The sequence below is a fragment of the Macrotis lagotis genome, chromosome X, assembly GCF_037893015.1.
Source record: "Macrotis lagotis isolate mMagLag1 chromosome X, bilby.v1.9.chrom.fasta, whole genome shotgun sequence".
Taxonomy (NCBI): Eukaryota; Metazoa; Chordata; class Mammalia; order Peramelemorphia; family Peramelidae; genus Macrotis; species Macrotis lagotis.
Window position 1 is genome coordinate 75072741 of NC_133666.1, and position 14115 is coordinate 75086855.

Genomic DNA, 14115 nt, shown 5'->3' on the forward strand with positions numbered 1-14115 from the left:
ATACCAAGGACTTCGATCATGAGCCATCACATACCTTTGACTGCTTTTCGGAGCAGATGGGTTTCTGGCTGTTATGACTGGGGGAGTCAACAAGGTAGGCACTGTCCCTGAAATGCCTGAAAAGCCAAGCGTGGGGGTCCCTGAGTCCTGAACTGAGCTGGACACATCACCGGAAGGAGTCTTGAAGGAATTCTTTTCTAAAAGCACAAACAAAATGGACTAGAAAATTGCTGAGTGTAAAGGATATCAGAATAATCTCAATAGAATGAGTTAACTTGCATCCAGGTAACAAGACATATGCACCAAGGAGAACCTGAAAGTCTAACCCAGACGAAGACAGTGCCTAATATCTACATTCAAAAGCATCTTGATTAGATTTAGGGCTGGAAGGGAACTTAGAAGCTATTTACTCCCCCTGCTTGGGGGAGACCCCAAGGAAGTAACTTCCTGAGACCCAGGAAGAGGAAGTAACTGGGGGATCACAGGTCTTTCATTGAGAGCTCCCTCAGAGGCCATCGAGCTCAACATCCTCTTTTGAAAGATGGAGAGCTAAGGCCCAGAGATGGTAAGATGAGTAGAGCTAGTCAGGAGAAGCTTCCTGTCTCAAGTCCAGCCCACACTGGGTAAAATTTACTGTAGACAAATCTATACTACAGGGTGCAGGTTACATTAACTAAGAGGAAGGGCTAATCTGCTGACCTGCCCTCTCCACAAAACTTAAGTCTTTTGTTTCCTATTCTGGTAGTGTTAACAAGGAAGAAAATGACAGTAATGGTCAATGACAGTACATCCACTAGCACAGAGGAGGTGCTTACTGTGGGCCAGGGCACAAAGTGAGCCAAAGCAGTCCAAAATTGGGATCGAGAACTGTAATCTCCCAAGAGAAAAGACCTAATTCCTGAGCACAGCAGAGTGCATCAAGCACTGGACTAGGAGACGGGAGGTTGCAGGTTCAAATCCTGCCATACTTATCTGGATTATCTTGAAACTGAGTTTACCTATCCATGTAAAGTGGGAATGAGAATAAGAATCCCAAATTTGTTGTGAGGATCAAATGAGCTAATGCCTGTAAGGCAAACTTGAAAGCCCTTAAAGAAAGGCTCGCTGTGATTCTAGTTGATAACAACTGCTGCTCAAGTGTAGTAGCAGAGGCCAAGCTGGCCATTTAAGAGACCTAACCAGAGACAAATGAACATCGAGAGGGATTTTTCCTCAAATCACCATTCAAATGTCCTGCTACCTTTCAGGACCATTTGGAGATTGCTACTTTTCTGATCCAATTCCGTGTTTGTTTAAAATGCTGCTTATTTCTTGCAGTCAATCAGCTGAAATTTGCTACTGTCTATAGCTTGGTGAAGATGGGGAAAACCTGGTTTTTTCCTTCTACCTGATTCTACTTAAAGTCCTTCTAGAGGCCTTTAACTTTTCAGGGATTTTTCCTGGAATTTCCCTCTCTGGTAACAAAGTGGAAGATCTAGAGTTCATGAAATGTCCCTAAAAAGAGCAACCAGAGGAAATGGTATGCTAGAGAGGCCTGGCTTGGAGTCCTCAGCGAAGCATGAATGAAGGAGATGACCAACCAGGAAGCAGCAATAAACAGGATGGACTGAGACCTATTAGAGTCCATCCTACCCTTACTGGAGTTCCAAATTCTCTCTAGATACAGTGAAGAGCTGTCTACTTATTTCAGTGGCTCTATGGAAGAAGAGTTTGGTGAGGAGGGTACAGTGGTTCCCACCATCTGCTAATGGAAGCTAAAATCTCAATTGAGCATCAGATCTCAAAAATGGTATATTGGTACTGAGGCTGAAAGGCAGTCTCTTGGCTTTTGAAGGAGTGGAGAGGAATTTGAAATTTAGACACTAAGAAATTCTTTCCCATAGCAGCTAGTCAAGAAACCCAATCAGGGTAAAGTCTACTGCAGGACCTCAGTGGGTACAGCCTCATTTTTTTTTCCCCCATGAAGGAAGAATCTTTAACCCAATTTGCAGACTGGCAATTGACTCAGAGCCAGGCTGGAGTGCAAACCCACTGAACAGGGTCCACAGCTTTGGTTCTGAAGACAAGTGCAGCCCCACATGGCATCCACCACTGGGGTCCTTCAATGAGTGGGGTGGTATCCAGCAGCACAATTTTAAATAGGTTTGCTGCCCCAAGGAGTGTCAAAGAAGTCAGACTTAGCATGTCACCATCAGTCAGCTGCCTACTAATGTGGAAATCGGCATACTTGTTTTGTTACCACACAGGGCTAAAGAAGGAAACAGAAATGGTCAGAAATTAGGGATGGTGTCCAAGAAACCTGGCAAGATTGGGACAAGCCAGCGTAAAATAATGAGCCCAGGACCAGGAGAACAATTTGTACAATAACAACATATCATAAGGACAAACAAGGTGGAAAGAGTCACAAAGTCAGGCAGACTCTTTAACTAAGTGATACCACTAACTAGGCCTTGAGAGACCAAAGAAAGACAACAAAGAACCTTCGGTCCAAAAATATCTCTAGCAGTTTCTTATGGTTACAGCCAAAACCTGAAAACCAAAGGTGAAAACCTATCATAGGAGGAGTAGCTGAACAAACTGGGAGATCTGGATGGGACGGAACAGAAATGGAAAAGGGGGGCAAGTTTCAAAACATGCAGGGTGAAGAGAACACAACCAAGAGAAAAACATATGCAATAACAATAGCAAAGTAAAGCAAAACAGCTGCAGGACTTAAGAACTCAAATCAATGGGTCATGATGCCAGAGGCCCAAGGGATCCAGGGGGCACAATGAGAGGCAGAACTCTGATCATGAGCTCATTTTTTTTTTTTTGCTGGAGTATGCCCAATTTTTATAAGAATTTTTCTTTTCTCTGCAGCCCCCCAGCCCCCCCCCCATGTGGGCAGGTGGATGGGGTGATGAGAGGCATCCCCCAGGAAAAAAAAAAGAAAAAAAAAGAGAGTTCAATGACTTCTTACCACTTTTTTTTGCAAATGCAGAGAAGAGAATGGAAGAAAGGCCAAAAGGAAAGAAAGATAATCAGAGCAACTTTGAATGTTATCTGTGGCATCCTTAAAAGGAAAAGCAAGCTGTATATCCTAGAGATTTGCAGGTGTAAGCCTCTCTTTCTGTTTTGCTTTGTATGTAGACATGCTCATTTTATTTGGAGATGGTTAAGTTCTTAATAAAAAAAAAATTCAATTTGTAAACCAAAATGGGACTTTGCTGTCATGACAAACTCCCCAAATTTCAAAATGAATAGGCAACTAACAGATGGCATGCTTCCTCTGCAAGGCTCAACAAGAGCAAATGAGAGACAGAAGGGGTCGCACACAAGAGAGAAGATGGACCATTTCAATAACATAGAATTATGCAGATTTGGCATAAACAAAACCAATGCAGTTAAAATGTTTTGTTTTGTTTTGTTTTTTTGCAAGGCAATGGGGTTAAGTGGCTTGCCCAAGGCCACACAGCTAGGTAATTATTAAATGTCTGAGACCGGATTTGAACCCAGGTACTCCTGACTCCAGGGCCGGTACTTTATCCACTGCACCACCTAGCCGCCCCCAATGCAGTTAAAATGAAAAGGGATATCTTTAGCGGGGAAAAAAAAAAAATCCTTGCAAGAAATTTCTCTGATAAAGGTCTCCTATTCAAGATATATAAGAAACTGAAGAAAACTTTTAAATAAATAAATAAATAATGGGGGGAAAAAGCCATTATCTAATAGATGGTTTTTAAAGGATATAATTTAGCAATTCTCAAAGGAAGAAGTCCAAACTATCAAGAAATATGAACCATATGGGAAAAAAATGCTTCAAATCATACAATATCTTATAATATCATAAAATAAAATATAATCAGAAGAAGTCAAATTAAAGCAAGTCTGAGGTTCTACAATCATACTCATCAGATTGGAAAAGATAACCAAAAAAAAAGGAAAAAATGCAAATGTTGGTAAGGCTGTAGGAAAATAGGCACATTTATACACTGTCACTGGAGCTGCAAATTGGTGCAGAAATTCCTGAAAAATTTGGAACTCTTCTCACTAAGTCTCTCAACTGGCACATACTTTGCCTCACAGAACTTGTGCACACTTGGTACCAGCAATACTACTAGGCCTAGATCTCAAAGAGATCAAAGAAAGAAGAAAAGGATTCCTAAGTACAAAACTATCTAGAGCAGCTCTTTTTGTATAGCAAAAGTAAGAAAGAGTATCACATTAAGAACGACTGAACAAATGCTGGCATATGAAATGTAATGCAAGAAAAGGCAAAAGAGTGTTTCAGAGGAACCCAGGAAAATTTATTTCTTTGGAACAGAGTACAACAGGGTACACAGAGAGCTCTGGGTGTGTGAGGAAGGACTTCCGCCTTGGCTAACACTGCTCTGAGGTTGAGTTAAGTGTTAAGAAAGGAGGAGAGACCACTTGCCTTTGGATTTCTCTCTAGATTTTTTTCCTTTCACCGACTCATCAACGGAGCTGGCAGCTTCATCCCATCTGCAAGGCAGTATTAGAGAATTGGTAAGGCAAGTTTCAAGACTAGTGCAAATGTAAATGCAACTTTTCTTTAACCCAATTATCCATAGGAGTGCAAAGTTTACTGACTAGCCATAAAACAGTAATACTAGTCAATAAACTACTGACTCAGTTCTGGATGCAATGTTTTAGGATGAATACTTAAAGAATCTGAAAAACAGCAACTGAGACAAGGAAGGGGGCTCCCAATCATGCCATAGAAATATGAGTTAAGAGTCAAGAATGCTTAGCCTGGTGAAGAGAAAACATGATCACCATCCTCAAGTATGTGAAGGTCTGTCATGCAAAGAGGCAGATTTAGGGTCTAGCATAAAGAAAAAGACTCACAACGAGAGTTCCCCCACAAAACAAGAATTTGAGATTCCATTACCTCAAGAGAAGACACATATGTTTAATATGTCAGACTGTGGTATGGGCTGGCCTAGATGGTGACTGAAGTCCCTTACGACTCCTACACTATACTCTGCCCTTAAAGTCTGCATTATAAAATCCTCTTATAAATCATGCAAGGTTAGAACCAGAAGGGACTTGAGAGATCATCTAGTCCAGTTTCTTCATTTCACCCATGAGTCAACAAAGGCCCAGGGTGGTACAGTGACCTGCTCAAAGTCATAGTACTAATAAACATTTCAGGATGGAGTCAAACCTACAGTTTCCAAACTCCATGTCCACTATACACATTGCCCAGTTAAAAGTTCTTTCCATAATTCTCATACTCACTGGTCATTTCTTTTCTCCCAACATGAAGAAATCTTCAGAATTTTTATTTTGGACAACACTAAATCATAAAGAAGGAAACATTAAGCATTAAATAACAGATTACATTTGAAAAATAACAATTTAGCAAAATCTGGTCAAACAGCCAAAGGACACTGACACAGGAAAAGTCACAAAGCTCAGACTGTGGAAAGCTGTCCAGCAGGTGCTGGTCCTCAGGCAAAGCAAAAGGAAAAGAAAGGTCAGGGACCCAAGACAACAAGCAGAGCACGGCCAGGAAAAAAAGCAAGACTCTTCAAATTTTTAACACAGAGTTCTGACTAACCTGCAGTCCATTCATGCTAAATCTCTCCACATAACAGCATAACTTGATCTACAATCATGTCCTCTAATCTGTCAATGAAACTGTAAATCATAGCGGAATGGGCTCTACTTACCCATTTCAAACTCTTCATCACTGCTAGACTCGAAAGCTGCAGGACTGCAAACATAAAAGGGAGGAATTAAAACAGGTGTTTGTTTATTTAATTTCCAGGAACACCAACATCATGTGCTTTCAAATGAATCTGAGCATCATTTTCTGTGTCTGGAAATAAGAGATAAAAAAAATTTAAAAGAACTTTGCTTGGACCTTCAACATACGATTAAGACCCTGACAAGTGAGAAGTCCACTCAGGCTCCCCACCATGGGATCTTAACTTTCTTGTTCCATTACACTTTTCACAATTGATTTCATCATCTGGGAAAATGTCTACAATAGAGATTTCCATCTGAACCCTGAGAAAAAGGTCACAAGCAGAGAGGTGGAAGGGCATCATTTACATAGTTCCTTATGAAAACCAGAAGACTATATACCAAGACGGTAAAGTCAGCTTTTCCTCTCCAAGAAACCAAACTCCTTGTGAGGGTCATTTGGGACTGATAAAACAATCCTGTCCACCCTGAGATAATAAAGACTGTAGTAGGATTACATGTTGGCACAAGAATCTGCAAAGAAACTTAAAAAACCTCTGGTCTAGATGAGCAAACTACGACTGGGTAAAGGAATTGAGAGAATTACAATGGCAAGTGGTGAATCGAGGAAATTGAATTCAGTGCTGAAACCAACTCAGTTACCCCTTTCTATTCAATTAGAGGTCCAAACCAGTTTCTATGTTGTCAAAAAAACTTTATTCAATTATTCTACTCCACAATAGACAATAAAAAGAGAGAGGAAAAAATAATTGGAAATTTAAAACTGTAATCCTAAAAAACAAATGGATTAAACAAATCAAAGAAACAATCAATAGATAATCATTCAAGAAAATGAGACAACATACTGGCATTTATGAGATGCAGCTAAAGTGGGACATATGAGATATTTAATCAAATTGCTTACTCTATAAAATAGAGAAAAAGCAGATGAATGAATTGGGCCTGCAACTAAAAAACCTAGAAAAAGAAAAAAAATAATATCCAATTAAAAAAGCAAAGTGAAAAATAATCCCCAATTAAAAAGCAAATTGAGGGGCAGCTAGGTGGTGCAGTGGATAGAGCACTGGTCCTGGAGTCAGGAGGACCTGAGTTCAAATTCGGCCTCAGACACTTCAGAATTACCTAGCTGTGTGGCCTTGGGCAAGCCACTTACCCCATTGCCTTGCAAAAATCTAAAACTAAATAAATAAAGATTAAGAAAAGCAAATTGAAAATACTGAAAATCAAAGGAGAGATCAATAAAACTGAAAGTAAGAAAACCATTATGGAGGTGGCTAGGTGGCACAGTGGATAGAGCACTGGCCCTGGAGTCAGAGTACCTGAGTTCAAATCCAGCCTCAGACACTTAATAATTGCCTAGCTGTGTGGCCTCAGGCAAGCCACTTAATCCCCCCCCCACTACCTTGCAAAAAAAATTTTTAAAAAAACCTTAAAAAGGAAAGAAGAAAACCAAATTCCTAGTATCAAAAATGAAAGAGGTGAATTCACCACCAAAGAAAAGGAAATTAAGGGAATTGCAAGGAACTATTTTGCCCAATTTTATGTCAGTAAATAGACAATCTAAGTAAAATGGATGAATATCTACAAAAATATAAATTACCCAGATTAACAGAAGAAATAAAATACTTAAGTAACCCAATCTTAGAAAAGAAATTAAGGCATCAATGAACTTCCTAAGAAAAAATCCCCAGGACCAGCACATTCTATCACATTTAAAAAGAAGTCATCCCAATACTATATATAAATTCTTTGGAAAAATAGGTGGAGTCCTACAAAACTTCTTTAACAACACAAATAGGGTCCTCACACCCTAACCAGGAAGAGCCAAAACAGAAAAGAAAATTTAAGACCAATTTTCCTAAAGAATATTGATGTAAACATTTTAAATAAAATACTAGCAAAGAGATTACAGCAATATGTCACAAGGATCATATACTATGAACAGATGGAATTTATATGAGGAATGTTGAGCTGGTTCAATATTAGGAAAACCATCAGCAAAATTGACCATCATCAATAATACCAAAAGAAATCATATGACTATCTCAACATGCAGAAAAAGCCTTTGACAAAATACAACACCCCTTTCTATTAAAAATACTAGACAGCATGGGAATAAATGGAGCTTCCCTTAAAATTTTTAAGTGTTATTCCATCTAAAATCATCAACAAATATTAACCCACTCTTTGCAGATGATATAATGTTATACTTAGAAAATTCTAGAGAACCAACTAGAAAATTACTTGAATTTATTAACTTTAGCAAGGTTGAGGGATACAAAATAAACCCACGTAGATTATCAGCATTTCTATATATTACCAACAAAGTCCAGCAGTAAGAGACAGAAAGAAAAATTCCACTTGAAATAACTACAGAAAATGTAAAATACTTGGGAGTCGACCTGCCTGCCAAGACAAACCTGGGAACTATAGAAACACAACTATAAAACACTTTTCACACAAGTAAAGTCATATCTAAACAACTGGAAAAATACTAAAAGTGACAATTCTACCTCAATTAATCTAATTTTTTAGTGCCATACCAATCAAACTATCAAAAAATTACTTTCTAGAGCTAGAAAACATACCAACAAAGTTGTTCTGGAAGAATAAAAGTTCAAGGATAACAAGGGAATCGAAAAAAACAATTGTAAAAGAAGGTGGTCTAGTCATATGAGATCTCAAACTCTCTTATAAAGTGGTAACCAACAAGACAAAAATCTGCTAAGAAAACTGGAAAACAGTATGGCAGAAACTAAGTATAGACCAACATCTCACACCAAGATAAGATCAAAATGGGTACGTGATTTACAAATAAAAGGTGATACTATAAAGCAAATTAAGAAAGCATGTAATAGTAAGTTTCTCTGTTAGATTTTTGGAATAAGGGAAAACTTTAGGACCAAAGAAGATATGGAGAGCACTACAAAATGTAAAACAATTCATTTTGATTATATAAAATTAAAAAGGTTTTGTACAAACAAAATCAATGCAATCAAATTATAAGGCAAGCAGAAAATGGGGAAAATTTTTGCAATAAGTATCTCTGATAAAAGCCTCATTTCTCAAATATATAGAAAACTGAGTCAAATTTATAAAAATATAAGTAATTCCCCAATTAATGAATGATCAAAGGATATCATGAACAGGCAGTTTCAGACAAAAAAATGAAAGCTATCTATCATCATATGAAGTTATTTTAAAAAACCACTACTGAACAGAAAAAATGAAAATTAAACAGCTTTGGGGTATCACACCTATCAGATTGGCTGAAATGATAAAAATGGAAAATGATCATGTTGAAGGGGGAAACTGGGACACTAATGCATTGCTGTTGGAGTGTGAACTGATCCAACCATTCTGAAGAGGGATTTGGAACTATGCCCAAAGGGCAAGAAAACTGCATACCCTCTGATCCAGTTTTGTATTCCAGTGACACAGAAAAAGAGGGAAAGAACCTATTGGTATATAAAATATTTACAGTGGCTCTTTCTGTGGTGGCTAAGAATTTAAAATTGAAAGGACGTCTGTCATTTGGGGAATGACTATACAAGCTGTGGTATGATTATAATGAAGTATTATGCTGTAAGGAATGACAAGCAGGGTATTATCAGGAAAAAGCTGGAAAGTCTTCTATGAAGTGATGCATAGTGAAGGGGAAGAACTGATAGTGACTGAATACAGCCTGAAGCAGGCTATTTTTTTCTAAAATTATCTATTCAAATTGTCTTCTGTAAAATGTAATATGGAAATATTTTACATATTGTACATATATAACCTATATCTGATTGCTTACCATCTCAAAGAGAGGGAAGTGGGGAAGAAAAGGAAAGATAGAATGTGGCAATCAAAACTTTAAAAATGTTGTAAAAATGCAAAAAATACAATTGGATAGCATTCTAGACACAGGAAATGAAAAATACAAATTAATATACAGAAATATGGAAAGGTCTATTACTAAATATGCAAAGCGAATCGAAGACGAATTAGAACACTACAGAATTAGAAGTATATTTCAATTATAAAACAGACATGCAGACATAACTATACAGACAGCCACAAGGTACAGAAAACATCATACTGTTAATTATTGGAAAGTTGCCACTGTTGTCTGTATACATACACAGGAAGAAACATGAGAGCCAACACGAAAGAACAACCGTGTCCAAACATGAGCAGGATGACATTTGCTGTCAAGTTTACCATTATTATTAGTAGTAGTAGTGGTGGTGGTGGTAGTATTAAGTAGGTACCATTTTGTTGAGATTTTAGGCAGCTAAACCTTTTGTTGGACCAACCTTAATCATTGGGGAATAGTACATTGGAGTAGGGTAAAATGGGGAAACTGGACAGTATTCAGGACTTAAGTCTTATATGATGCACAGTGAAGGGAACAGATCCAGGAGAAAGTTGTACACAGTGACAGCAATACTGTAACCATGATCAACTCTGAATGACTTACGTCTTCTCAACAAGTACTTCACTGAAGTTTCTGAGTTCCAAGTTCCCAGCTAGCATCATTAAGTTTTCCTAGAAATAAGCAGCCCAGGACCTACTGATTATCCCCTCATCCCAGCATTAATTTCCAATTCAAGTAAAATAACCTTCAAACAACAGGGGCAGCATTGATTTTTTCCCCCAGCACTCCCATGTCAGCATTAGAAATAGCTTGCTCTAGATAGTGTGGTTGGTACAACATTAGGTTTAGCTGCTTAAAATCTCAATTTATGAGAAGCTCAATAAAAATGGTAACCACTTACTACTAATTAGTAACAAACTTGACAGCGATGTTAGCAGAGCATCAAGAGTTGCCCAAATATCCGTTTTCAACAATAAAATGTTTCATTAACAATTCAGGTGCTGGGGCAGCTAGGTGGCACAATGGATAGGGCACTGGCCCTGGAGTCAGGAGTACCTGGGTTCAAATCCGGCTTAGATACTTAATAATTACCTAGCCATGTGGCCTTGAGCAAGCCACTTAACCCCATTGCCTTGCAAAAACTGAAAAAAAAAAAAAAAAAAAATCACGTGCAGTGACAACATTCACTTTAGAATTCAACAACATGTATTAAGTATTACTAGTTCTGGAAGTATTATTTTCAGACTTTAGAGAAGCATGGAAAGACTCGTATGAACTGATATTGAGTGAAGTGAGCAGAACCAAGAGAACACAATACATATTAACAATGGCACTGTGAGATGGTCAACCTTAAGGAATGCAGCTGCTCTTGGCAGTTCAGGGATCAAGGACAATCATGCTATGGATAATGCCATACACATCTAGAGGAAAAAAAAACTATGGAATCTGAATGCATAGTATGTTCACTTTAGTTCTAATTCCTCTTTTACAATGTGAATAATATGGAAATATGTTAAACACAATTGCACATGCACAACTTTTATTAGATTACTACCATGGGGAGTGGGGAGGGAAGGGAGAGTGGTAGGAAAATGTGGCTCTCATAAATTTGCATATGAATGAAATGTGGAAAACTACCTTTGAATGTAATTGAAAAAAAAATTCAATCAAAAAAAATAAAAAAGAATGAAAGACAAACAACCACCACCACCTTTTCCCTCCCCTTTCTCATTCCATTCCATTTGTACCATCTTTTTAAAAGATCTCCCTGCTATCTATACCTGTATGACCTTGGGCAAGTGACAATTTTTTTGAACTGTTTTCTCATGTATAAAAATGAGTTGTCTGAACTATGTGAAAGGTGTCAAACACACAGCTCACAACTCTCCTGAATGTGTTGGCATCATATTAAAATGTTACTGGAAAGTATTTAACGAAATAAAAAAACACAACAATAAAAAAAAAAAAGATTAGATATGTATTCATTATCTATGCTGTGTGCCAGGCTAAAATCTGGGAATGCAAGACAAAAAGGAAACTGTTCCAGTTTTTGCCCTCAACAAGCTTACACTCCTCTGTAGAAAAGAGAAATGATGCCTCCCACTAAAGGGCCATATGCTGCTGGCTATTGTGTTCAAGGCATAGTAAATAGTGTTTTGAACTTCTCAAATCAAGGTTTGGGATAACAATCTTGACTACTTGCCAGTCTGAAGAAATAATTCGGTTCAATTCAAGGATTGTGAACTGGCAGAGACAACAGCAATCATTTAGCATAATCCCTCAGAAAAGCAAAGAAACTTCCTTGGAACTAAAGAAATAACAGAAAGGTTAAATCCAGGTGTCTGAATTCCAAACTCAGGTCTCTAAGAACTCCAGAACGTTGCCTATGCTCTTGCTAGAGTTGTCATTTTAAAATTCCGGTTATTTCTCCGTTGTCCTTAGGGAGAAAATGAGGGAATAACTGTCACATCAGCTCAGAGGAGAGTCAAGCCAGAGACATGAGCAGAACAGGAAACAGAGTTTCCTGAATTTCTCTTACCGAGAAGCCTGCTGGTTATTCTCTTCATGTTTTTCTTCAGTCTCCATATCTGTAGGAAAAACATAGGACACATGCTGTTTTAGGTGGAGAGGAAAAGGCACAGGAAACAAGGGCAAAATAGCCATAGCTGCCCTACCACATTCCTAATTCCTATTTATCTCAAAACTGGCAAAGTTTATAGAAACAGAAACTTGTGAGACATATTTTCCCCTGGTCAAGAGCTGTTTGAGCCAAGAGAAAATGGCTATCTACCATCTCCCTTCCCTTGACATGTTGGACTCACTATTCAACAAAACTTCTGAGGAAAAACCCTGAAGCATAAAGTTCTCGACCAAATGTCAGGCCATATAGCAAGATAGGTAAATGACTTGGTACAAAAATGACACCACACATGAGCAAAAAAAAGTCATCAGGAAAGTACATTTTGCTACAAGGGGAAATGATTAATGACAATAAAATTATCCATTTTGATTACATGGATTTGTAAGTTTATGTTAGAAGTAAAATCAATGTAGTTAAAAAGTATGAGGGGAAAGTTATTTGGGGAAAATACCTTTGGAAGATGTTTCTGTGATAAAAGTCCCTTAATCTAGAGATATAAAATTTATAAAAACAAGAACTATTCCTCAACTGACATAAAAAAAAAGATTGAACTAATAATTAGAAAAAAATGTAAAGAGTAACAGACTGTCTTCTGTGGGGGGAGGAAGTGAGATTAGGGGAAAAATTATAAAATTCAAAATAAAGAAATAAATTTGAAAAAAGTAAACTAAAGCAATTTTAAGATCTACCACAGTCATCCTACTAAAATAAAGATGCCCAAAAAGGGAATATGGCAATGTTAGAGGGAAAGAGAGTTATTCGGAGAGCTGTGAAGTAGTCCAGTCATTCTGGCAAGTCATTTGGAACCATGGCCATAAAGCTTTTGACTGGGCAGTCATCAGCAGATGCAGACCACGCAATAAATCCTAGAAAGCAGAGTGGTAAGTCCCAAAGTATTTAGAGCAGCATTTCCTGTCATGGTAAGTGGAAGTGGAGAATAGCCTGAACCGTCCATGGTTTGCTCCATTCCAAGAGAAGCAGTGGTATCACCCCTTGAGAAATGGCCTTGGGGAGACTGGCATCAACTGATGCAGAGCGAGGTGAGCAGGCTGGCAGAACAATCTGTCCCAGGATAAGTGCAAAAAGCTAAAAAGATTTCAGAATGAGTCCTAGTCCCCCACAAGACCACAGAGGCGGCTCGGCCCCCATGACTCATTTGGTGGCAGGTTCTAGGTGCTGGCCGCCAGACTTCTTTCTACAGGGCAAATGGGGGAATTTGCCTGGCTTGCCTTTGCGGCTCTGGGGAAGGAGGGAGCAAGTAAGAGAAGGGGTGAAGGGGCGGCTAGGTGGCATAGTCATTCGCTGTCTAAGCTAGCTTGGAGAGAGAGAACCAAGTTTGGGGTTTTGACCCTCCTGCTGTCTCCAAACTCCTCCCTAATATTAGGTCACCATTAGGCGTGATGATGGGGTGGCTAGGTGGTGTAGTGGATAAAGCACTGGCCCAGGAGTCAGGAGCATCTGGGTTCAAATCCGGCCTCAGACACTTAATAATTACCTAGCCGTGTGGTCTGGGGCAAGCCACTTAACCCCATTGCCTTGCAAAAAATACCAAAACAAAAAACAAAAAAAAAGAAAGAGAAGGGGCGAGGGTCGCTAGGTTTCCGGCCCTTCTTTGCCCCCCCCCCCCGCCCGAAAACCAAGACACCAATTAAGATCAAAGGAAGGCCCGGGTGAACCGCAAGGAGGGCCAGGCCCCCTTCTCCAGCTTTCTCGGTAGCCCCTCCCCCCTAGCCCTCAGGCCGGGGCCCCAAGGCCTCCTTTCTAGCCATTGGCCAGCGGGGGGCCGGGCTGGGAGCTCCGGGTCGCAGGCCCCGGAGCGCCGGGCCGCTGGCCCAGTTGGGGGGGGGGGGGCTGGGGCTCCCTCGGGCCCGCGGCCCTAGCGAGGAAGAGGCGGAGGCCAGGG

The 14115-nt window shown here is 39.2% G+C and overlaps 1 protein-coding gene across 1 annotated transcript in view; it reads right to left on the reverse strand.

Annotated features, from left to right (window-relative positions):
• Positions 1 to 14115, reverse strand: part of GCNA (germ cell nuclear acidic peptidase) — a 31518-nt gene that overhangs the window by 9364 nt on the left and 8039 nt on the right. Inside the window, exons 4-8 of the mRNA XM_074201863.1 lie at positions 12111 to 12159; positions 5676 to 5719; positions 5242 to 5299; positions 4415 to 4482; positions 35 to 197 (exon numbers count right to left, since the gene is read on the reverse strand). Of these exons, the coding sequence (XP_074057964.1) occupies positions 35 to 197; positions 4415 to 4482; positions 5242 to 5299; positions 5676 to 5719; positions 12111 to 12159 (382 nt within the window). The remainder of the gene's footprint in view (positions 1 to 34; positions 198 to 4414; positions 4483 to 5241; positions 5300 to 5675; positions 5720 to 12110; positions 12160 to 14115) is intronic.